Source organism: Channa argus, chromosome 8, assembly GCF_033026475.1.
Source record: "Channa argus isolate prfri chromosome 8, Channa argus male v1.0, whole genome shotgun sequence".
NCBI classification, from domain to species: Eukaryota; Metazoa; Chordata; class Actinopteri; order Anabantiformes; family Channidae; genus Channa; species Channa argus.
Window position 1 is genome coordinate 21,726,493 of NC_090204.1, and position 26,689 is coordinate 21,753,181.

Below are 26,689 nucleotides of genomic sequence, written 5' to 3' on the forward strand. Positions count from 1 at the left end.
ATGTTTGGCACCAATGATGAAATAGCACTACTGAAACATCAGTCCTTACACCTGACACCTTTACAGTTACATGTAATGCAATTTAGACGTTTCTCAATTAAATGTACAGGGTCTTAATGCTATTGGCCGAGTTAGCTTAACTGCTACCTTGTCATTGCTAACATCTAACTCGTGCCAACACACACTGAATGGGAGCAAACGGCCAACTTTCCCACTTTACTCATAACCCTCTGCTTCCATATCATGTCAGCTTACCTGCAAACTTACAGACAAAGCAGTTCACTGTTGTTAGCATCTCGTCTCAGCGCTATATGACAGTGTGTCGGCGCTGCCTCCCGACAGCAACGATCGCTAAAGGGCGTCTCCCTCTTGTGGCGAACATCGCTAACAACACTTATAAAAGCTCACTGTGTTGTCTGTGTGCAGAAGACTGAAGTGCAGATGTCTCAAAATAAGGTAAACTAGCAAATCAAATGTGCCAAAAGAACAGTGTAGAATATGAACGAAGATACAATGGGGTTAAATAACAATATGTGTTGGGGCCCTGACCTGTTTTAATTCACTGCCCTCACATTTTGAAAGGAAGGAGAAATAGGAAAGCTGCTGCCGAGTCTGTTGTTCATCTCTCCGATGGGTAACGTATCCAACTTTATCCACACGGATCTCGCTGATCTTTGAAATGCAAGAAGGTTTTAAGGCAGAACAACAAAAATATGACTCACTGATAGAATTAAATTGTTCTCTGCATTTTACTGTAAATAAAGTGCTGTACGACAGCTCCTCACGTCTGCACCGCAGCATGATTATTATCCGCATTGATAAAGAGGAGGTAAATATATGATCAACTATTAAAGTGAATCAGTGAGCTTCATGTTAATGGATAAAAAGCAGTGAGTGAATCCACTGAAAGGTTCTTTCGTGGCAACAAAAACCATCCGTGTACATTTCTTGGTCGGTTTATTTATTTTGGTTGACATTAAACCTTCACTGCATCTCAGTTTTCTTCTTCTGTTTTCTTTTTATTTATACTGCATATATTGTATGTGTATATTCATATTGTGTACTGTACAATGAGAATGATAGATTGACATTCAAATCAGAACAGAAAAAAATCAGGTTTAATATAAATCTGAATCTGAAATCTGCATTTATTTAAATAATTATCTGTGAATGTGTGAGATGAAACAAGTTAATTCTTCTTCTCCTTTTCAGATGTGTTGAGAAGCAATTGTATTTTCAGTAAACATCTTTTGAACTGAAAGCTTTTGTTATCATTTATTTCATTGCTTTACATATTTGAATGTCTTTGTTCTTCATTTTTATATGTATATATTTATATATAGTTATTTTTGGATTTCCCCTGGCTGAGCACAGCCTGAACCTTTTCTTCTTTTACTTTACTTCACTTGAAAGAATAGAAAATCTCTAACTCTACAAGCCTAAATATACAAAATCCGCTTCCATATGCAGGTATACTACTAGCCAAAATATTATCATCTTCGTTTTCTAATATGTTCTAAACAATGTCGGGTTTCCTCCCACAGTCCAAAGACATGCATGTTAGATGAATTGGTGACTCAGACTGGAGACCTGCCCAGGTTGTGCAGATAATAGATGGATGGAATTTCCCTGTGCCATCACCAATGACCACATACTGTATTTTAACACAGAGTACAGCTTGCAGGTTATGCAGTTGAAGCGCCTTCTCTTCAGCACCACAGACAGTCGACATAACAGCATTTCAAAGCACATAAACATGTTTATTTTAGAACATGTTGAGGCAGAAAACAGACTGAGATACTTGATAGGTTTTATTAAAGTGGCAGCCACAACACTGAAGTGGATCAACACACAACTGGTTCAGCACCAACTATTTACTGTTGCTAATCATTTACATGTTTGTCCAGCCATGAAAAACATTTATTGGCAAGTGGGGAGAGAAATTACACCATCAATGCACTGCTGACGCATTGACACTGTGCCCACATGTCGTGTACGTCCTGTGCAACGGAAACTGAGAAAAGTTTCATGGGGTGAATACAGCTTCTCTTCCCAACTATACAGAAATGCAATATTATGTTTTAACATGATTTCTTTATCCACTGTGCAGGGTCCTGCAAGATATAACAGATACATAACATTTACTACAATGCACATTACACACAGCTAGCAAACTGTGAAACATGAATAATGGTTACGTAAGCAACATCAACAAACATATTAAACTTAAAAGAATAAATTCACATGTTAAAACATTTGTAGTTTACCGAGCTTCAACTCATATGGTCAGTATCATTTATAACACTTATTATTTTTTAGTACTCGTTCACCTTCATAACACAATATCTAATGACTCTGATGTTTCCGCATAAAGTTTAATCTTGACAAAAAGTCTCATAAATGCAAAATAGTCTGCAATATGAAAAATATATTTAGATGATCCAATACTGATAACTTACTGAGGCATGTGATGTTTCCAGTCCAGTCACCATTGTTGCAGATTTTGGAAGGCCCACCCCTCATAGTGTAGTAATTCTTACAGGTATATTCAACTCTGTCATTATGATTATATTTAAATTTAGAGGTGAACCTGGTGTCTCCATCTGCCAGAGGTGGTGGTTTCCCACAGCCTGAAGGAGCTGAAAGAATGTGAACCAAGAAGATTGAGGTATTAATGAGCTTCTATTTATGTAAATTATCACCTAAAGTCAGAGAAGTAACCTGTTAATCCACATACAAAGATCCATGATCCAGACATGACTTTTGAAACCAAATGGCTTCAACATTGATGATTTTGGTTAAAGACTGTAAAGGGGGGAGGGGGGAATATTTAATCAATGACTTTCAGCTTGGTGACTTGTCAAATACCTCTCAGTCCCACATTATCTCTGTTTTAGCATTAGTTGTTTCACAACATAATCAAATTGCTCCACACTTTTTGCAGTTTTAACATTTTGGAAAATACTGCCCCCCCCCCCCCCCCCCCAGGTTTGCAGTGCCTCCTATCGCATCATTTCCATAAAAAAAAGAGCAAAACAAGCAAAACAGATCTATAGGACTTACGTCCACATGTTGGAAAAGGATCACTCCACTGTCCATTTCCTGAACATACAACCTCTGCATTCCCATGTAGAAAGTGACCATACATGCGGCAGCCAAATTGTAACTTTTGTCCTCTGTTAAACATGTGACCCCGTGCTGATCTAGGGGTGAACACCACACCTTGTGCTACTCCTGTGAATCTGCATTTATCTGTTTTGAAGAAGAAAGTGTATCATATTAAAATCATGTCTCCAGTTGTAATCTACCCTCATGGTGAGTCCCACATTTTCTTTTAACATTTGTTAACCTTATTACAAAAATCTATTGTTTGTGAATCAATTCAGAATTGTAAAGGACATGAATCCCTATGTGAAATATCTACCTATGTTAAAAGGTTTACCTTCACAAGTGGGGAATGGACCATTCCACTGTCCATCTTGACCACAACTCAGCCCTGAACTGCCATTCAGAGTTTTATCAGGAGGACAACTGATTTGGATCAAGCGTTCAGGAAGTATGGGTCCGTGATCTTCTGGTAACCCTTTTACTATAAGTCCTTCAGGTGGGGGTTCACAGGTCACAACTAAGTAAACACAAACAGTCGGGTCAAGTCATTGAAGCTGAATGAGGCAAGAATGTGATGTACAAATCTAGAGACTGTAGAAGACACAATCCCAAAGTGGATTTTCAACAGAGGAAAACATACATGCATGAGTCGGGAGGGGCTGCTGCTTGGCAAGTGTTTTCTACATAAAACAAAAACTGAACATAAGTGACTGCACAAGTATTCGCACCCTTTACAGTAGCTCACCTAATTCAACTCTTGTGCAGCCAGATGGTTTCAAATGACAAAACCAATTGTCATTGGACCATCTTTGGAGAAACTGTCAAAGGTGGTGAATACTTGTTATAAGCACTTGTCCCTCGGAAACCTCCTGAAATGATGAGCTGTACGTATTTTCCTTTCCGGAGGAAGGGTTCATCTTTATCTAGTCCACTATAATTGACATTAACTCTAGTTGTACTCTTATTTTCCCATTCATTACCTCACTGTTGGGATTAAAAACACATTCCTGTCCTTGTTGTCCTCATGGTTGAGTTCCACATTTTTCTTTCGGTCAATATTATTACAAGACCTAATTTTTTGTGAATCGTCAGAAATGGAGAGGAAATGATTTATTTTTTTTCACCCACCCCAATATTACTGTATATACTTCCTATGTTGAAAGGTTTACCTTCACAAGTAGGGAATGGATAATTCCACTGTCCATTTTTACCACAAGTCAGCACTGAACTGCCATTCAGCCGTTTCCCAGGAGGACAACTGATTTCGATGAAGCGGTCAGGAAGTACGGGTCCCCGATCTTCCTGTAAATCTTTTATTATTAGTTCTTCAGGCGGGGGGTCACAGCTTAAAGCTAAGTAAACACAAAGAGTCAGTCAAGTCAGTGAAGTAAATACAAGCTGAATGAGGTAAAAATGTGATGTGCAAATCAACATCATAGGAGACACAATGCCAAAGTGGATTTTTAACAGAGGAAAGCATGTATGCATAGAGCTGAGAGGAGCTGCCCACATTCTGATTTATCCTCAATGCTACGTAACTCAGAAGAACGGGAATAATGAGTTGTCATTAGTTTGTACCCATAGTGTTGCATTCACACTACCAGTGACGATACTTTGGATTCCCAGCATAGACTCTCAGTACACCTCACTGTGTGAGACAAAATGATCCCGACATGACAGGAAAAGTCGAATAATGTCCACATTAATGCAAATATCCTATCAACAAGTGTCTTGACACTGTAGCAAAGACCGAGTTTACTACAGAGCATAAATGAATTATAACCAAAATGGCAAAAGCTGATTACTCAGGTCATAGTACACTGATTATTTACTATGCGTGTTTAACATGTTACGTAACGACACTTGCCAGGACAAAAAAAAACAAACTACTTCTGCACATGTTAGTGTGTCTGTCAGTGGCGGATAGATACAACAAAACAACTATCTAGCATGTAGAAAAACATGCTGAACACAACTCACCCCCCGAACTTTAGCTTTACCAAAGCCCTGCTATTTGTCTTTGTAGTGTGAAAGTAGCTTGAGGACAGAGACACACCAGACAATGTCAAAGAACTAGCAGCGACAAAGACTAACTGCTCCATCACCTCACATCATCTTTTGTCTCGGCCAACAAGTGGCACTAGAACACACTGCTTGCGTGATATGCGTGGATGAGATTCACCCTGAGATGCTAAAGGCTCTGGACAATGTAGGGCTGTCTTGACTGACACGGGATGCCCATCCAGTCTACATGAGTTTCATAGACTTGAAGAAGGCTAATAATTGTTCCCTGGGGGGTTTGTGGGGCCATTGCAGTAGTATGGGGTGGCAGGGCCATTTTTATGAGCAATCCCTTCCTTGTGTAACTAAAGAGAGTGTTGCGTCTGTATTCTTGGTCAGAAGTCAAACATGTGCCCAATTGCTATTGGCCAAGGTTTTCCCTTGTCAACGGTTTGCAGATGATGTCGGCTTCATCAAACCTTCAGCATTCACTGGGACAGTTTGCAGCCGAGTGTGCAGCTGCTGGTATGCGAGTCACCACCTGAGAGTCTGAGGCCATTGTTCTCTGCTGAAAATGGTGGATTTAAATATTTTAGGGTCTTGTTCACAAATGGTGCAGCATCAGCAGTAATGCAGATACTGTACTGAGCCGCCGTGAGACCTAAGAGAGACCTAACCCATATGCTAAGGCTCTGAATTTACCAGTTAGTCTACATTCCAACCATCAACTATGGTCATGAACTCAGACTGACATTAGATGGTTTAGACATCTTACAAGAATGGCTCCTGGGTGCCTTCCACTGGAGGTCTTCCAGCCACACCCAGCTGCCAGGAGAACCCAAGGAAGACACAAGAAACACTAGAGGAATTAGAAATCTTATAAGGTCTGGGAACATCTCAGAATTCTGCTGGAGGAGCTGAAAATTGTTGTTTGGAAGAGGGACATCTGGCAAGCCTCACTGAAGCTGCTGCCACCACACACCGACTCTGGGTGTTCAACGGTTTGTATGTTGGACTTTTTAAATTAAAAATATAGCAATTTTATAAATATTTTTTTATTTTGTATCAATGATGAAGCAGTGAGATTATGCATAAAATTATGCAAAACAACAACTTGTTATGCATTACAACTCTTATTAACTGAAATACTGAAACGTCAGAGTAATTTGCTTAATAATTGTTGCTGCTATATTAAATTTACAAGAAGCACTTTTTGTGGAATAACAAAAAAAACTTGACTCAGTAACAGAGCTCTGTTGCTTCTCAAACTTACGTTCACAAACGGGCACATGATTGGTCCATTTGTTCAGTGAACAAATCCGGGTGTCAGCCCTACTTATCATTTGATACCTGCAATAAACACAGCAATAAAGCCTTCCAATGTCAGATTAACACATCAATAAAGGGGCTCGACCGACTACCTACTTTGATAATCTCAGTATTGTTCTCATTGTGGTGTATTACCACGTCCAGTTTCTGTGAGTGATTTTAAATCTGGAATTCATGTCATGAACAACTGAAACATTCCTTATCATGGCCTCTTCCTTTCTATCACTCTAGGAATTTACTTTGGATAAAAATTTGTATCAAATGTAAAGGTAGATAGCATACCCTTCATTGCAAAAATATTTTATAGTTGCTCCAAAAACAAAGTCTTCACCGTGAATAATTTGATAGTAGCCATTAGGAATGTCATCAGGAAGTTCACATGGCTTTACTAGAGGAAAAAGCATATTAGATCATCAGTACAATAAAGGTATTTATTTTAAATGATGATGACTCTATGTTGCGCTACTCTGCAATAACTCGAAAAAAAAAAAGCGTAATAGTTGTTCCTTCTAACTAAAGTATGACATTTTATGTATTTCTACAATGCAGAAACAGGATTTATTACGCTGAAGTAGCGGCAAAGTAAAAAGTGGGACAGAAAACCTAAGTTCAGCAATGCTGCTGAATGATCAAATACCAGCAAGGGACAACAGAAATAGTCAATTTAGACTTAAAAACAACAGAAAGTCAACTTACAGCGGCACTCTCCCGGGCGGGCTACCACCCAGCCCTCATCCTTACATTCAAACTTGATGGTCAGGCCAGATACGTAACCAGTTTCACAAACGAAATGTATCACATCTCGTAATCCGTACTGAACCTTTTTGCTCTGTTCCGTAATCGAGGCATGAGGAACATTCGGGAGCTTCTGACACACTAACAACAACACAAAAACACGGGTGTAGAAGAGGAAATCAAACACATTCTCACAAAGCGTTCAGTTTAAATAAAGATTTGCAAACGTATCTTGCTTTAACGTTAACACTGTATTTTACGTTCATAATACTACGTTTTACTCTTCAGTAGTTTAGAAAGCCAGTCTCACCATTCTGTGAAAGAGAAAGGTCCACGTTCCACCACAGATGGAGAAACAGAAGAACGAAAGACAAATGCATTTTGAGTAGCTGTGCAGACAAATGAGAGTCCAACTGGGGCTAACTTCAACAAACTCTGTTTTCCCAAAGGCAAGTCCTCAGGGCGCACTGAGGGTCACGGTGTGGACTGCCCAGTGGGGTTGCACAAGGCTGAATCAACACAACGTGACACAGAGAAAAACAGACACATATGTGCTGTGGAAATTAGCCTACACATTCACAGCAGCACCACGTCGCATGTCATGTCAGTTCTTAGACATTTTATAATGTATTTTTTTGACATCCCAACATTTCATAAAATGCTACAGTGGATTATAGATTTGTCCACTATGCTAAAGCTGCTGGAAAGACTTTGACTTTACATACAGTCATTTAATGTAGACAAGCCGTGAGGGGAATTTATGATAAAGTTAAAAGGCTGGTCAGTAAGAACATTAAAATAAATGTAATGTCAATATCTGATGATCAAACTGTTTGTTTGACTACTCACTGTGACATCAGCTGTGATGATACTTCAGTACAAAGTCCCCCCCCCCCCCCCCCCAAAAAAAAAAACAGCCACTGATGTAGAATTAATTCAATTAACTGGACAGTAAATATTAAATTGCTCTGTAATGACTGATACCTTGATAACTTCACTTAAATACAGTCACTCGTTTCTTAATTTGAGGACACTGTCCCCGTGACATCATGCTTTACTTCTATTCTAACCCTAAATTCACTATAGGTAAAACCATTACAATAAGATTCCCTGTTGTTGACAACTTATCAAGTACTGAACATTTTATTCCCACGCAGAAAACAATTAAGATTATTAGGCTCAGTGGTAAATGAACCATAATATTGCTTTTCACTTTAAACACTACAATTCCATTGCCATAATTACTATAATCAGTATTGTACAACTTGTCTTTTCGCAATATAAAAATGTCAATCTCTACTTTGACCACTGCTATCAGTAACCTCCTCTGCAGTCACTTGACAACCCTCTGGTTTTTCACTACAATACTGAACTACATAACCTTTTCTTTTCAAATTCCCCCTGCCCGCTATGTTCTACCTTCAAGCTCCCAACTGAATCAGAAATTTCAAAATGTTTGGTTGGTCCTCTGCCAACTCACCTAGTTAAAGAATGTGCACCTCTACTTTCGCCCTATATTATTCAGATGATCCACTTTTCTTTGATTACTCGACTTATTCCATCATCCCTTAAAACAGCTGCTACAATTCCAATTCTCAAGAAACCTGGGGCTGACCCCAATAACCTCAATAACTCGCCATTTCTCTCAAATATCCTAGAAAAAGTAGTTGCAGCACAGATGTATTTTCATCTTAATGACAACAATCTGTTTGAATCATTTCAGTCCTGGTCTCTTCCCAAAGACAGTACTGAACCGGCCTTGGCTGAGGTCACTAATGATCTGTTAATGGCTGCTGATAATGGACTGTTAACCATCTTGTTCCTGCTGGATTTGAGCGCAGCTTTTGACGCCGTTCCGCATAACATTTTATTGGACCGCATGGCAGCTATTAGCTATTCCTGTGTCCTGGTTTACTTCACGCCTCTCTGATCGTACCCAACTAGTGCCAAGTAAAGCAAAAGGTTGCATTACACACCTATTAGGCATAACATTATGACCACCAACGCAATATGAAACAATCCAATACAACAGCTCTGCCATGAATTCTACTTTTACATGGTTCTAATTTCTCAGTTTTTTTGTTGAAAATGTCATAAAGGTGATAATTCTAACATGTGTTTATTATTGAGGTCATAGCTGAGAACCAATTTAAGGCTCGAGAAAAAACTGCTTATTCCAAACCATGTGAAAACGTTTTTTTCCCCCCACTTTGCTATAACTTTACTCAGTTAGCCATAAGTTGGGTAGTTAAAATATTTGCTGAACTTTTCAGTTGCAGAAAGTTACTAACGTTACCGTTACTGTTAAGTAATGTTGGGTCTGTTCACTGAATATGTCCTAATCCACCTACTAAGCAAACTAACTACTCAGGTGCACTGATATTTATTGAGAAAGACATACTGTTACTGTTTCAAGCATTTTCATGCACGTCATCCAAAATTCAGGCCCACTTCAGGCCTTGAAAATTACAATTAAGTATTAAAATTCAAGCATTTCCAAGGATTTCAAGCCCCCGTTTTCTTAATGGAGTAGTTCACTTTGTACTTTGTCTGCTTAGTACTTTTACTTGAGTAAATACGTGGTTTTTAGAGACGTGGAGAATTTGAGCAGCATTTATGGAAACATTTGTAAAATTCTGTCCAGTGAATTCAAAACTTAATACTTAGAAAAGCTGACACGTTTCTTTCTTACAGCACATAAAAAGTTATATGTTGAGGCAGAAAACAGACTTTATATGTTTTATTAAAGTGTCCACTACAGCACTGAAGTATACACAGTGGATCAACACATAACTGGTTCAGTACACAACTCTTTATCTTGGTTATCATTAACATGGTTTTTCCAGCCAGCTCTTGTTTATCAAATCCAGCTGACTACAAACATTTACTGGTGAATGAGGAGGAGACTCACATCTCTACATTGCTGGCACATTGCTATTACACTACCAACTCTTTCCTTGAATGCAAATGAAGTTAGTACGACTGTTACGTTGCATCGTTGCAAATGCTATATTATGGTTTTTCATGTCGTCTCATTCCACAGCTCATTATCCTGTAAAACAGATACATACCATTTATTTCAGAAATTATTGTGCAGCGTTTTCCAAATACTTCTACCCAAATGCAATGGGGAAATTATTTGATTATGATATATGGATGAAAATCCTTTGTACTCAATGACTTGAGCCTGGAACAAATTCTGAGTGTCCTCAGCTCAAAATGCTTTTCCTGGTCTTTACTGCAGCTGTCTTCAGCTGCTGCTTGTTTGTGGGTCTTTCTGCCTTCAGCTTTGTCTTCAGTAAGTGAAAAGCTGCTCTGAGGTGAAGTCAGGTTCACTTGTCACGTGTAGGATCTTCCATTTCTTTGCCCTCAGAAACTCTTTAATAGCTTTTGCTGTATATTTTGGGTCCTTATCAAATTGGCTGAATCTAAGCAGAGAGTAAAGCCCTACACACTTTACAAATTATCCTGCTACTTTTATTAGCAGTCACATCATCAATAAACACCAGTGACCCGGTTCCACAGGCTGCCATACATGCTCATGCCATGATGTGACGATGCTTTGGATCATGAGTTTCTCCTTTTGTTCTCCATACTTTTTTCAGTCTGCTACAAGTTCATCTCGGTTTCATCAGACTAAACAATCTCATTCCAGAACTCTGCAGGTGTTTTGTGAAGGTGCTTTTAGTCTAATCTGATCTGGCCTTAAAATGGTTATAATTCCTGAATGGTTAAGTCCACACTGTTGTCCAACCCCTTGGATTAAAGGTTGGCTGTATAGGATTGTTACTTTGCTTTCATTTCATGCCTTTTAAAGTAACATGCAGAAAACACAGACACTAAAATTAGTGAATGCTACAAATTCACTTGAATTACTTGTACGAAATAATTAAGAACAAATGGGTTTTCATGAGGCCCACTGTTGTACATATCTTATATCTTGTCCAGCTTGATAACGTAATATCTAATGAGTAGAATTTTAAATGTCTCTGTATAATTCATATTTTTGTTAACATTAGTTCTATTGTTTGCATGTCTAATACAGATAAAACTGCAATTAATTCTAAAAGGTTTTACTAGCAAAATCCTCTCAGGATGCATTTTGGAAAATGTATTTTTATAATATTACAACTTACTGCATCGCGTGTTTCCAGTCCACACACCATTCTTGCAGGTTTTTTTAAAACTCAGATTGCTGTTAGCCTCACAGGTGTATTCAACTTTATCACCAGAACGATATGTGGCTTCAACAGTACCAATGATGACTCCACCTTCCACCTGTGGTGGTTTGCCACAGCCAGGAGCTGAAAGAATATGAGGTAACGAGTGTAGATGTTATTGTGATGCAAATGACTCTCAAGCCAACTTATCCTGGTGTTAAAGTGATGTTTATCTGGGTACATGATCCATATAATGATATGTGATATTCTCCTAACACCTGATGTTAATCGTTTACCAATAGAAAAAAAGATTTTTGTTTTGTAAGAAGTAAAATGTCAATAATGTGCATAGTGTAGTACTTTACATGGATAATTGTTTACTTTCACTTTATTTAAAGTGCTAGTTTTAGTGGAAAATTATTATAGTATATACTATATACAGTATACTTGCACTTTTACTTTATTATAGAGTTTGTGTACTTCTACCTCCTCTGCACACAGTATCACATTTTGGTGTGCGTGGGGCTGTGGAGCTGCAGACTGCTCAGAGTGGTCATACTGACCCTGGTCCTCTAAGATATTATTAACAACACCAGTGTTAATGTTGTGGCTGATCAGGTCACTCATCTCTAAATTCCTCTCAAACAAAGTGAGCTTAGCATTAATGAAACATGCTGAATTGCCTGTCAGTTTACAAGCTGCTAGCGACAGAGTGGTTGTGGGTAGGGGACAGATGCCGACCAGCTTGGTCCTTGCCTTTAAATACCGCACTGTTTTTCAGTATAAATTTGACATAACTTTACAGACCATTGCTTTTCATCCCGAAGTAACTGATTTAGAATGAATTGCTCCACAGCCGTTGCAGGTTCAACATTCCCAAAAGGACCCAAATAATAATAATAATATTAATAAAAATCTTTCACTTACGTCCACATGTTGGAAAGGGATCACTCCACTGTCCATTTTCTAAACATTCAACTGTTGCTTTGCCTTCAATAACTTTGTTAGACTTCTTGCAAGTAAATTCTAATTTTTGTCCTATGCTTAATTTATCGCCTTGTTGGTGTTGTGTTATGGCTACACCTGATGATACACTTGTAACAATGCACTCTTCTGTAAAAAAAAAAAAAAAAAGCAGTTCAATGAACAGGCATAATATGCTTAATAAGTGTACGTGTAATATTATAAACAACTGCATATTTAATTGCACTGCCTTTTGCAGCTACGGAGTCAGATATTTACAGCACTTTTTAGTGGAATTTGTGGAGACCAAATCCTTAATCTGCCTGGTGTCTTGAAATAATAAAGTCTTATAATAATCAGCCTAAAAGATAACGATTCATTTTGCTTTAACACTTTTTTAGAGGATGGAGGCTGTGTTTTCCTGCTGCTACCTGCACACAATTTACATGTAACAGTAATGTTCTTACTGCCTTTTGTTCTGAGTAAGTAACTTTAAATAGAAGGTTTAAAAGGGTTTACTTTCACAAGTGGGAAATGGATTGTCCCACTGTCCATTTTCACCACAAGTCAGCTGTGAGGAGCCATTCAGACGTGTACCTTGAGGACAGCTGATTTCAATCCTGTGCTCAGGAAGTGTGTGTTCCTGATCTTCTGGTAAATTTTCTATTGTAAGTCCATCAGGAGGCGGTTCACAGCTCACAACTGTCAATGCTGGTCTCATGTTTGTGTCTGTGGGTTTGTCAGCAGCCACATCTGTAAATTTAGAGCATTGTGTTAACTTCCTGTGACCAGCACAATGTTAAACTGCATGGAAACGCCAACTAACCCCGTTAGCTTCAAGGAAGTTTATCTCAATGTGCAATAAACATATATTTCTAACCCAGCTGAAAAAATAAAGGCCAAAATAATAAACCACTGGAGTACAGGGTTTTAACAACGCACAAGGCAGTAATTTTCTTTTCCTGAAACCTTGTTTTAAAAGCTCAAACCTGGATTAACACAGCATTTCATATTGGGCAATTTTATTCTTAGCAATCTTCTAATGTAATTAAGTAACCCTTACTATTGACACCCAGTGTAATGTGGCAGAGAACAATATGCATTTATTCAGAGGCTGCTAAACCACTTAATGACAAAAATGGATTTTTCTTCTGTTCTTTCATAATGACGTCCAGATTTAAAAATGGGGTCTTAAAGATTTCTCTGAAATATGTCGTGCAGTGTTTAAAGATATACGTACATGTTACATTTGTACACGTAATGTCCACATTCTGCCATTCCCCATTTTTGCATGTAATCTTGTTGTTTCCCTCAATTGTGTACGATTGACGGCATTGGTAAGTTACTTCAGAGTCATGCAAATATTCTTTCTGATATGACGTCACAACAACAGCATTTTTAACTTTGGGTGGGGGTGGGCAGGTGTTGGTCATAGCTACAAGAGATGGAAACATATGAGGTTACACTTTATAATCTTTGTATTCACACTAAAAGTACTAAATCTAAAAATCTGATAAAATACTACCAAAGGTGACTCACGTGTACAGATTTGTTGGAGTTCTGGCCATTTTCCTTCGCGGCAAGTCAATTCAGCGACCTCAGATCGGTATCCTTGTTTACAAATGATCAGCACATTTGCATCTTGTTCATAACTATTTTGTTTAGGTGTCACTTCTCCATTAGGAACATCAGGAAGGCTACAGCTTGTGTTCGCTATAGTGGATACAATTACAATAAAATTACTATATTTGCTTACAAATTATATTAGAAATAATTACATAGAATTCCTCAATTCAATGCCTATAAAAAATATTCAATCCCCATGGAACATTCAACCTTCAATCCCATTTAACTATATGGACAAAACAACAACAACAACAAAAACTCTTATGTCACAGGTGAAACTGTCTGTGTTGCATATGTTTTAATTCCACTTTAAAATGATTTAAGAAGGTTACACATAGAGTTTAATGGACCTGTGTGCAGTGAATGTGTTTCAAGGGTTGTAGTATAAATACATCAATTCTTGAAAGGTCCAGTTACTGGTCAGGAGTGTTGTAGAAATTTAATTCTACAAGTCAAATGTCACTAGATCTTTGAAGAATTGAAGACAGGATGTGTATACAAGAAAACATCCAAGTCAGGAGTACGATTAAACCATTGAATGTGGCACATGCAGTCATCTCCACAAAAACTACAGTCTGAGCTTAGCTGGGAGGTACTGTACATAGAGCAATTACTGGGCAGGTTGTATAATGTGTTTTTCTCTTATGGAAGTCTTGTAATAGGTCAAAATATTTATACAAAATTTTACTCCATATAAATGATGTATAGCTGATTTGAAACGGGAGCCCACTGCATTTGATATGAGCTGCGCTTCAGGAGACCTTCAAGTTCTTGCTGTAAGTCATAAACTTGTGCTCTGCAATCTGAATTTTAAATGTATGAAAATGTCCCTTAAAATACAATAATTCTGATTATTTGCAGGATCTGGCAACACTGAGTGCGTTGCACTGAATGTCCATCCTCCCAATGACTCTTAACAGAGTAATGGTTTTGTTATAGCTAGACCTGTAAGGCATGAACTATGAGTTACCGATGCACTGATGAAGTTCAGACCACACGCTGTCATTACATTTGGCTGCACTCCACCATCCTTTGGTCAAAAGCTTATAACCTTCATTGCAGGTGTAGTAGTACATTTTGTTCTCGTCAGGGCCAACTATAAATCCATTTGCAAATTCCGGTTTTTGACACTCTGCAACAAAACAATAAAAAGTTACTTCTGTGCAGCATCAATCCAAGAGCAATAACCGAAACATTGTAGTGCCGTGACTCTAAGAATCGCCATGCTGGTCTACTGGCAGAAATTGTCTCTACTCTTCTCAGATTAGGTACGAAGTTCATTCACTCTGACCAAACAGTAGTCTGGTCAGTGTTTTCATGGCATTGTTTGGCTTGCTTAAAGCCTCAGCAGAAGTGATACCAATAAAGAACAGGGTAATCAGCTTTTGCAGTTTTTGCCTGAGTGAAAAACAAATAAATCTAGTAAAGTCCAATCGAGCTGGTACTATGCAGTGAAAAAGCACCATTTATTTCTCTCCTGACCTGAATACATTTGATTTTACGCATTCACCATGGAAGCCACACCTAATGACCCCTTGCTACAGGAATGAGGGATGTCCGGAGTCATAACTATTACTGTGTGAGATGTTGTTCGCTTTATTGATGAATTTTTCACAACGTAGTTCGCATGATTACTATAGTAAGGAAGTAAATATGTGCAGCTGTCACTGTTTGTACCGTTTCGTTTTTATTTCATTTTTCTTCTAACTTAATCGTACCTTGAACTTTTTGAGCCTAACCCTAACCATAGCTGGTTCTTAATGTAACATTACCCTAATGTAGTTTTTCATGTACAAAAGTTACTGTGGCGTCAAGAGGTCCTGGAGCGTCCAATAGTAACGCCAAAGTGCACCTGTGGCATCGATATAATATGCCAAAGGACGTACAAAGTGGCACAATTTGACGCTGTGGGATGAGAACATGTTGATGCAGTTGGACAATGACCCTGCGACTGAAGTAAATCTCCCAATAAAGGCTACGGAGACACAAAATCCAGCTTTTTGAGAGGTCCCGTCCGAGCCCAGACCTTGACCTAAGAAAGATGCTGTGGAATGACAAGCGACTCATTTACACCTAAGAATATGGCTGATTTGAAGCAGTTTTCTGATGAAGAATGGTTCAAAATTCCTCCTGAACATTGAGCTGGTCTAATCCACAGCTGCTTGCTACAGGAATGAGGGATGTCCGGAGTCATAACTTTTACTGGGGCTGCACAATATATCAATTTAGCCCCATCGCTGCAATATGCACATGCATAATATTTAAACAGCAAGAGGTGCATTATCAAGTGAGGCAAAGAAATTACACAATATGTAATTATTTTGGAAACAAATAGATGGATGTGGACGAAAAACAGTTAATTTGTCGACAGTACTTTCATGGTGAGTTAGCAAATGTATTGAATGACTGGAGTTGTGGTTCCCACAAATCATCAAGACGCTACTTGTGCATTTAAGTAAATGGTCTGTTTAAGTAGCAGGTTTAACCAAGGAGCTTTACGATATGAGTTTTTAACCTTTTTCAGTTTGAAATGCTGCAGACATAATAAAATAATACATGTGTGTAGTTTTATGTAATGATATTCTTTCTTGGATTTTTTAAGACCCAATCCAACCTGTTTCTCCACAGTCTAAAGAATAAATTTCCAGATCGTTGTCCCTTTGTACATGACGAGTAAATTTAATGTCTGCAAATGAAATCTACTAATCTACTAATTACTAATATTACATAAAACAATGAGATTATATTATATAACAACTGTGAGCATCCGATAATGTCCTAAAATGTATTTCAAATGCATGCATGTAAAAACATATAGAAAACAAATGAAGAAACAAAAAACCTGGCAACACTTTTTTTCTGTAATTACCTGTAGTTGTACATTGTGGTTTTTTGCCCCAACCGTCTTCACCACAGGTTAGAAAAAAATGTTCTTTATCAGCATCCTTGCATTTGTACTCAGCTCGTTCTTTGAATTTGTATTTTTTCTTAGGGTTGACAATATCCAAATCGTCGTAAGTAGGTGGGTCACATGTTATTTCTGAAAAAATAAACACGTAGACTGTAGTTATACACTTTTGTAGGTTTGTAGTGTTACTGCTTCTACAGTTCCAATATTAATGAACCTGACTGTATGTGCTCCAAACCAAAGTCACAAATGGCAACAAACACAATATTTCTCAGCTGATAAAACACAAACACTTGTGAACATTTAACCCACTCATTAATCATAGTCATGTCAACACTCGGCTTCTGATGTCACTACAAGTCTTCTGGAATCAGATATTTGCAAAACTGTCCAATTGGAGAAATGAGAATGCAGGTGTGCTTTTAAAAACAGTCAGTGTCAGTGTGCTATTCACAAGCAGCATCAGCTGGTGTGAGCCAAGCCTCACAAAAAAAGATCTCAGTAGACCTACGGTCAGAAGTTGTTTTCCATGTAGCTGCAAAGGGTCACAGACTAATCTCAAAGACTTATTTATAGATGGATCATTTACAGATATTCATCAGTCCATATCTAAACACGGTCTATAAATGGAGACCATTTCATACTGTGGCTTCTCTCCATAGAATTTGGTGCCCAGCCAAGATCACTTTAAAGGCACAATGCAGAATCATCCCAAAAGTGGTGTATGTGGAGGGAGCATCATGGTGTAGGGCTGCTTTGCCGCCTCTGGACTTGGATGACTTTATTTCCCAAGTTTATCAAGGATAAACTGGATAATGTCCAGCTGTTCTCCTTCCCGAGGTGTCAAAAAACGTCTCTTTGCACAGTCCATTATATGCAGACACCTAAAATACCCGTTCGCGATTGATGCTCTGAGCTTTCAGAGTAGTTAAAAAGAAACCCTGACGCCTCAATATTTGAGGCAAAAATCAATTAGGTAAAATGTGAAGAGAAAGAGTCTCACAGGGAGGTGGCTGGTACAACAAGACATAGGACTTTAGTCTATGTGTCTCGACTGTAGTGTGAGATGTTGTTCGCTTTATTGATGAATGTTTCACAACGTAGTTCGTGTGATTGCTATAGTAAGGAAGTAAATATGTGCCGCTGTCACTGTTTGTAGCAATTCGTTTTTATTTCATTTTTCTTCTAACTTAATCGTACCTTGAACTTTTTGAGCCTAACCCTAACCATAGCTGGTTCTTAATGTAACATTACCCTAATGTAGTTTTTCATGTACAAAAGTTACTGTGGCGTCAAGAGGTCCTGGAGCATCCAATAGTAACGCCAAAGTGCACCTGTGGCATCGATATAATATGCCAAAGGACGTACAAAGTGGCACAATTTGACGCTGTGGGATGAGAACATGTTGATGCAGTTGGACAATGACCCTGCGACTGAAGTAAATCTCCCAATAAAGGCTACGGAGACACAAAATCCAGCTTCTTGAGAGGTCCCGTCCGAGCCCAGACCTTGACCTAAGAAAGATGCTGTGGAATGACAAGCGACTCATTTACACCTAAGAATATGGCTGATTTGAAGCAGTTTTCTGATGAAGAATGGTTCAAAATTCCTCCTGAACATTGAGCTGGTCTAATCCACAGCTGCTTGCTACAGGAATGAGGGATGTCCGGAGTCATAACTTTTACTGGGGCTGCACAATATATCAATTTAGCCCCATCGCTGCAATATGCACATGCATAATATTTAAACAGCAAGAGGTGCATTATCAAGTGAGGCAAAGAAATTACACAATATGTAATTATTTTGGAAACAAATAGATGGATGTGGACGAAAAACAGTTAATTTGTCGACAGTACTTTCATGGTGAGTTAGCAAATGTATTGAATGACTGGAGTTGTGGTTCCCACAAATCATCAAGACGCTACTTGTGCATTTAAGTAAATGGTCTGTTTAAGTAGCAGGTTTAACCAAGGAGCTTTACGATATGAGTTTTTAACCTTTTTCAGTTTGAAATGCTGCAGACATAATAAAATAATACATGTGTGTAGTTTTATGTAATGATATTCTTTCTTGGATTTTTTAAGACCCAATCCAACCTGTTTCTCCACAGTCTAAAGAATAAATTTCCAGATCGTTGTCCCTTTGTACATGACGAGTAAATTTAATGTCTGCAAATGAAATCTACTAATCTACTAATTACTAATATTACATAAAACAATGAGATTATATTATATAACAACTGTGAGCATCCGATAATGTCCTAAAATGTATTTCAAATGCATGCATGTAAAAACATATAGAAAACAAATGAAGAAACAAAAAACCTGGCAACACTTTTTTTCTGTAATTACCTGTAGTTGTACATTGTGGTTTTTTGCCCCAACCGTCTTCACCACAGGTTAGAAAAAAATGTTCTTTATCAGCATCCTTGCATTTGTACTCAGCTCGTTCTTTGAATTTGTATTTTTTCTTAGGGTTGACAATATCCAAATCGTCGTAAGTAGGTGGGTCACATGTTATTTCTGAAAAAATAAACACGTAGACTGTAGTTATACACTTTTGTAGGTTTGTAGTGTTACTGCTTCTACAGTTCCAATATTAATGAACCTGACTGTATGTGCTCCAAACCAAAGTCACAAATGGCAACAAACACAATATTTCTCAGCTGATAAAACACAAACACTTGTGAACATTTAACCCACTCATTAATCATAGTCATGTCAACACTCGGCTTCTGATGTCACTACAAGTCTTCTGGAATCAGATATTTGCAAAACTGTCCAATTGGAGAAATGAGAATGCAGGTGTGCTTTTAAAAACAGTCAGTGTCAGTGTGCTATTCACAAGCAGCATCAGCTGGTGTGAGCCAAGCCTCACAAAAAAAGATCTCAGTAGACCTACGGTCAGAAGTTGTTTTCCATGTAGCTGCAAAGGGTCACAGACTAATCTCAAAGACTTATTTATAGATGGATCATTTACAGATATTCATCAGTCCATATCTAAACACGGTCTATAAATGGAGACCATTTCATACTGTGGCTTCTCTCCATAGAATTTGGTGCCCAGCCAAGATCACTTTAAAGGCACAATGCAGAATCATCCCAAAAGTGGTGTATGTGGAGGGAGCATCATGGTGTAGGGCTGCTTTGCCGCCTCTGGACTTGGATGACTTTATTTCCCAAGTTTATCAAGGATAAACTGGATAATGTCCAGCTGTTCTCCTTCCCGAGGTGTCAAAAAACGTCTCTTTGCACAGTCCATTATATGCAGACACCTAAAATACCCGTTCGCGATTGATGCTCTGAGCTTTCAGAGTAGTTAAAAAGAAACCCTGACGCCTCAATATTTGAGGCAAAAATCAATTAGGTAAAATGTGAAGAGAAAGAGTCTCACAGGGAGGTGGCTGGTACAACAAGACATAGGACTTTAGTCTATGTGTCTCGACTGTAGTGTGAGATGTTGTTCGCTTTATTGATGAATGTTTCACAACGTAGTTCGTGTGATTGCTATAGTAAGGAAGTAAATATGTGCCGCTGTCACTGTTTGTAGCAATTCGTTTTTATTTCATTTTTCTTCTAACTTAATCGTACCTTGAACTTTTTGAGCCTAACCCTAACCATAGCTGGTTCTTAATGTAACATTACCCTAATGTAGTTTTTCATGTACAAAAGTTGTTACTGTGGCGTCAAAAGGTCCTGGAGCGTCCAATAGTAACGCCAAAGTGCACCTGTGGCATCGATATAATATGCCAAAGGACGAACAAAGTGGCACAATTTGACGCTGTGGGATGAGAACATGTTGATGCAGTTGGACAATGACCCTGCCACTGAAGTAAATCTCCCAATAAAGGCTACGGAGACACAAAATCCAGCTTTTGGAGAGGTCCCTTCAGAGCCCAGACCTTGACCTAAGAGAGATGCTGTGGAATGATAAGCGACTCATTTACACCAGACGTCCTAAGAATATGGCTGATTTGAAGCAGTTTTCTGATGAAGAATGGTTCAAAATTCCTCCTGAACATTGAGCAGGTCTAATCCACAGCTGCTAATGGTTGTTCAACCAGTGTCACTTTTACTTTTCACCAGCATCAATTTGTTTGTTTAACAGTTGTGTTAAAAAACTGTTTACTGTTTTACCAACTTAGAAATATTATTCATTAATATCAGTGACTTTGTTAAAGTTCACACTTGGCTTTTAATTATGTCCAGGATGATCAAGCAGGGCCCTCTGTAGTTAAAGCCCCAAACATGTACATTGTGTACGTAAAGAAAAATTAGCTTGAATATTTAATCCAGGATCCAACCTTGTTTCCATGCACACACAACTCAATGTATTTAACAATTACAATCAAACACATTATTGGACGGAACACAAACCAAAACATGCCGACGCTAAATTAGTGGTTCTGTGTTTTCTTAACTGTACATTGTGGATTTTTGTCCCAACCACGCTCTGTACAGGTCAGAGTAAAACGTCCTCTGTAACCTTCGTTACAGACATAATGGACCTGTTCAGAAAATGTGTATTTCTCCTTAATGTTCTGAATAGCTGCATTCGGGATCTCACGTCTGTCACATGTTAGTTCTGAAAATGTAAATAAAATCCAGTTATAAATTCACTGTGGTTTTACTGCAGCAGCTTCTAGGAGGCTGCTTTTATTTCACACGTTTTCCACATTTAAGCAACCCTAAGTATTACTTTAAACATGTATCATTTTTGTGTGTATTGGCCCTTTTTCTACAGGTAAACTCCAATTTATGTCATTGAAAACAAAGCTGTACTGGGTGAAGACATTGAGACAAACTGCTTTCAGCATTGAGGTGTGGACATGAAAGCAGAGCTTTGGACCTGTAATGTCAGTGTGTGCATGGTTATGTCCCTTGACTGTCTTTGAAAACAATATTCAAAGTTGGCTTCTGTGCAAGAAAAGTGGTAATTAGAAGAAAAAGTAACTTGTCAGACTTTAACACTTTCTCATTGTATAAAAGTCCTATTCATTCTTGTAGTCAAATCACCATTTGTGGCTTTCACACAGTGATTTGCTTCTGCAAATGATCTGAAATTACTCAAATTGGTTTACAACATTTGGCTGATGCTTTGTCCGAAGCAGCTTAGAAGTGAAGTACAAACCAAGCAAAGCTCTAGTATTTCCTCTGTACAAGATGTAGGTGTGTTTTCTTTTCACATTAGATTGAAAGAAATTGTCAAATAATTTAGTAAAAATCTCAGATATTTCAGCTTAAGCAAAAGTAACAACACTGCAACATCAAGCCCTAAAAAATGTATTTAACGAATACAAAGCAATATTATATTAAACATAACATTCATACATTTCATCAATTATTGTTGAGTGTTGAAAAAGTCAGTATATTTAATTTTGACTTGGAATTAATGAATTTTACAGTTCTGAGCAGATGATTATGTCCTAAAATTTATTTTGAAAGCTACATGTAAAAACATTTAGGGAACAAAGTAACAAAGATGTCAACACAATCATTTATTCTGTAATTTCTCACCTGTACATTGTGTTCGTCCAATCCATCCCTGTTCAGTACAGGTTAGAGTAAAACCTCCTCTATTACCATCTCTGCATTCATACACTGCCTGTTCTTTGTATCTGTATATTGTCTTATAGTTGACAATGTCAGCATTCCTGTAACGAGGTGGGTCACATGTTATTTCTGAAAAAAAAAGAAAGAAACAAAATGCAGTTATTCACAGTTGTATGTATTTACTGTGTTGCTGAAGTTTGAAAAACTGCTTCCACTATGTATTAAGGGGAGGAATATTTAATCCAGGATCCAACCTTGTTTCCATGCACACACAACTCAATGTATTTAACAATCACAATCAAACATATTATTGGATGGAACACAAACCAAAACATGCCAACGCTAAATTAGTTGTTCTGTGTTTTCTTACCTGTACATTGTGGATTTCCTTCCCAACCACGCTCTGTACAGGTCAGAGTAAAACGTCCTCTGTAACCTTCATTACAGACATAATTGGCCCATTCAGAATATTTGTATTTCTCCTTCATGTTGTCAATAGCTGCATTCGGGATCTCACGTCTGTCACACGTTATTTCTGAAAACATAAATAAAATGCAGTTATACTTGGTTACATACAGTACATTCACTGTGTTGTTACTGCAGTAGCTTCCAGGAGGCTACTTTTATTTCACATGTGGACAAATGTACACATTTAAGATTTTTGCAGTGTGTGTGTGTGTGTGTGTGTGTGTATATCACTGGAATTTTCTTTATTTGAGGTCGGATTTAATTGTTGCTATTGATTCAAGTACATTTGTTGAATGTGTGATCTATGCTCACAAAACAAATGCATGTGCTAAACCACTGTACCAAGTTTGCTTGGACAAGACACTAAACCCTCAAGTATTAGCGCACGTTGAATATACAGTAAACAATAATTTCCCCACGGCATCAGTAAATTATATATCAGAGCTAAGCTTGCTCTGATAATTGTAGCAGCCTTTAATGCTTCTGTTCAACAATTTTCAACCAGTTAGATGTTGAGCATATTATTTAGACATTTCACTGTTCTTGGACTGAGGATGTTTTGCATGCAGAACATAGCAGAGAGACTTAACAGCTATGTTTCAAAATGGGAACAATTATTGGGTCCTTGGAGAAGTTAACTCAATGTCAAAAGATACATGAGTTTTTTGTGTAAACACTGAGATTTTATTGATGATGTTATAGGTTAATGGATGTGTATATGAAAATGTTTATGCAATAAACCTATGAAAGTAAATTTCAAAATACCTTGACAAAGTGGATCTGGAGTCCATCCATCTCTTGTGCATGTGGCCCTGGTGGCTCCGTTAGTACTTTTGTAGCCTGATGTACAGCTGTATCTTACAGTGTCCCCCAGTGTTTTCTTTCGTTGCCAATAGTTGTCCCAGTAATAAATGTGCTGGTCATATGGACGGCTGCATGTAACCTCTAAGAAAACAGACATGTTGAACTATCGCAGAGTAAAGAACAATGTCATAATGGGTTCATGTAGTTTTATACCTTTGCATGTTGGATCACTGGTCCATTGTCCATCATCTCTGCAAGTAACTACTGTTGAGCTGTCCTGAGGGTTAAAAATCCAGTACCTCGCTTCACATGTTACTCTCAAAGTCTCACCAGGTGAAAACACATTTCTGTGGGGAGGGTCATATCTGGTTCCTTCAAGTTGTGAAAGTTGCAGTTTGCATTTAATTGCTGCAGTTGTTGGGGAATTAAGCACATTCTCTGTTAGTTTTTAGCAATATTATAATATATATTATATTATAATAAATTTTTAAGTTTTTACTAATTATAAACATATAACTGATAAATGTTATTCATCAGCTAAAACTCACGTTCGCATGCAGGTGTGGGGCTCCAGTCTGCTCTTTGTCCCATTTTTGTGCATTTTGAAGGTCTTTCTTCAGACTTTCCATATCTAGCATTGCACTCAAAATACAGGATTTGATGTTCATTGTAATCTGTGATATCTCCAGTCACTGTACCATGTTCAATCTCAGGTACTTTACATTTTACAGCTGTTGAAGGATATACACACAAGCATGAACATACAATAATAATCTGTACAAATAGAGGATTGAATTCAGTTAATAATCAGTTAATAATCACAGATGATTTCCATGTTCCTTGTACCAACACTCTTTCGTGTTCCAGAGAACAGATCACTTAACAGATCCATTGACATAATCCAATACTTCCTGTGGCTTTTTCCACAGTAAAAAATCTAAAAGAGGCTAATCATGAATTTAGAATTGTCCCATGTCTTTGAGCAACTGGGGACTTTTATTCCATCTCCATTGTTTTTCTTTTTTTTTTCCTATCACATCTCAGCTGGTAAAAATTGTTTAATGAACAAAAACAAATCTAAAAGAATGTTATTTACAAACTATTTATGGTGGTGAATGTTTGATAATTTTACTGTGATGACTTGAAGACATCAAAACTTTTGGACAGAGGTTTCCCATGTTCCCAGCTGTGTTGTATCGAATGGGCAGATGTGCTGCTTACAGATGTGGTAACTTTGGTCCAGAAAGTAAAGTGTATGTTTCCAAAATTGGGTTCTCAGGTCTAATAACATTAAGATCGGAATTGAATTAGCATTTGAATGTAGTAGTAAGATATAAAGTGGTCAGTTTGTACCTTCACAGCGTGGAGGATTATCACTCCACATTCCATTTTCATCACAATAAATCTCTGCTGGTCCATACAGGATTTCAGTGCTGGACTTGCAGCTGAATCGAAGTACATTGCCGTAGGTTGCTTCCTCTGGGTCCCCGGTCACCTGAATAGTATCGTTTATGTGAATCACTGGGCACTGTAGGGCTGGAAGGAAAAAAATTGTTTAAATGTATTAATCTAGAAAAGGGGAATAATAAAGTTACAACATTTTCCAGAAAAGCATAAAGTGTGACATTTCTGTCTGTGAGATTCGTATTTTCAGCTCTTACCTTCACAGACAGGAACAACCCCATCCCAGCCTGCTGCCATGCAGGTCCGGTAGTTCCTCCGACTGACCATTTGATACCTGAAAGAAGTACATTGTAACAAAAGTATAATGTTCAAACTTATTTTGAACTTCTTGTTATTCCCGTCGAACTATACGTGGGTAATTGTGAAATGCAGCAGAAAGTCAGCAGCCTCACTCCCAATATACAAAAAGCAGCTGAAAACAGAACTGTTGTGCAACTTCCTGTGCACTTAAATAAAAAAAGCAAAACAGAAACACTTCTTCTCATGGCACTTTGCTTTAACGTTTTTTCCGTGACTTCATGACTTTACTTTGACTGTAAGTCACTTAGAGTCAAATGTAAATGTTAATGTAGAACTTTCATACCCTTTGTGACAGTTGTACACAACTTGCGACCCAAAGACAAAGTCATCGCCCTTTTCCAGATGAAAGTCCGCAAACTGCGCATCCCCAGGATGACCACATGATTTTGCTTAAAACACAGCAATACGAAAGAATAACAGTAAATGTACACGCTTAAAGTTGTTCTTCCATTCAATTAAAATGTACCATAGTTTAATGAACAATAATGTTCGTCCTGCTTTGGTATTGCGCACAAATCCCAACATTAAACCGCATAAATACACCGTGACACATATGCACGCTAGTGATTACCACACACAATGGCTGAAGAAATGTTTATTTCCAAAGGATAGAAGATGCTCACTCACCTTCACACTTAGTTCCTATAGACTGCCAATTTCCCTCGGTGCAGATCAGTTTGAAAAAGCCAGTGTAGCCAACGTTGCAGCTCACTCTCACTTGTTTTCCAGGAGGATAGCTGGCCTCCAAATCACTCGTGTCAAAATTTAAATCAAACAGTTTGCTTCCTGTGAACTGCGCAAGTGTGCAATCTGTGGGACAATAGCAATAAACAGAGCCACATCCTTTTGTGTTCACCCCAAGAAAGTCACATCAATACAAAAAAGTTAATTACATAGAAAGGATAACAAGACCAGAGAAGATACTCAAGCTATTTGCTCCTACCTTGACTTTTCACAAAGGTCAGTGTGTACATCCACAGAAAAAGGACACAGCTTCGCCGGATTTTGTGCATTTTATCTTCATTACTCTGACCCACCAAGCAGAAGTAGAAACTGGAGACTGAAGGAAAGAGCCATGGATTTCACAGGCAAGAAGAGATTGCCCAATGACTTACGCAACTCTGTTCCAGCCTCCACATAGGTTCCTAGGCTCAAAGGGAACAGAAACAGAGAAGTAACCAAATCCAAATGCTTCACACTGTGGATTCTCAAACACAAGTTTGTTCACATTAGCACACACAGAGTCAGATGGAAACTGCAGAACAGGCAGA

General features: G+C 38.1%; 1 protein-coding gene across 2 annotated transcripts; it reads right to left on the reverse strand.

Moving 5' to 3' along the window:
- Positions 1–1,798: 1,798 nt before the first annotated feature.
- On the reverse strand, positions 1,799–26,689 carry LOC137131523 (complement factor H-like). Of its 2 annotated transcripts, XM_067512905.1 has the most exons (27): positions 26,362–26,689; positions 26,046–26,228; positions 25,702–25,807; positions 25,316–25,392; positions 25,008–25,190; positions 24,203–24,385; positions 23,868–24,062; positions 23,616–23,795; positions 22,753–22,917; positions 22,347–22,511; positions 21,250–21,414; positions 19,182–19,352; positions 16,792–16,962; positions 14,893–15,054; positions 13,836–14,009; positions 13,537–13,731; positions 12,894–13,049; positions 12,261–12,446; positions 11,310–11,477; positions 7,135–7,314; positions 6,721–6,826; positions 6,383–6,459; positions 4,278–4,460; positions 3,443–3,625; positions 3,064–3,252; positions 2,460–2,639; positions 1,799–2,114 (listed from the first exon to the last, which is right to left on the reverse strand). In XM_067512905.1, exons 1-27 carry the CDS (start codon positions 26,429–26,431, stop codon positions 1,921–1,923), a joined length of 4,347 nt encoding a protein of 1,448 aa, XP_067369006.1. In that variant the 5' UTR covers positions 26,432–26,689; the 3' UTR covers positions 1,799–1,920. The 2 variants fall into 2 exon arrangements, with proteins under 2 accessions (XP_067369006.1, XP_067369007.1); XM_067512906.1 differs by lacking the exon at positions 21,250–21,414 and having other exon boundaries at positions 12,816–13,049; positions 26,362–26,688.

Bases quoted from the DNA above. Each gene is read 5' to 3' on its own strand.
- LOC137131523 (XM_067512905.1), bottom strand. From the start codon at position 26,431: ATGCACAAAATCCGGCGAAGCTGTGTCCTTTTTCTGTGGATGTACACA. The intron at 25,808-26,045 runs GTGAGTGAGCAT...CTGTGTTTTAAG, and splicing joins TATAGGAACTAAGTGTGAAG to CAAAATCATGTGGTCATCCT. The intron at 16,963-19,181 runs GTAATTACAGAA...TTATTTTTTCAG, and splicing joins ACCACAATGTACAACTACAG to AAATAACATGTGACCCACCT.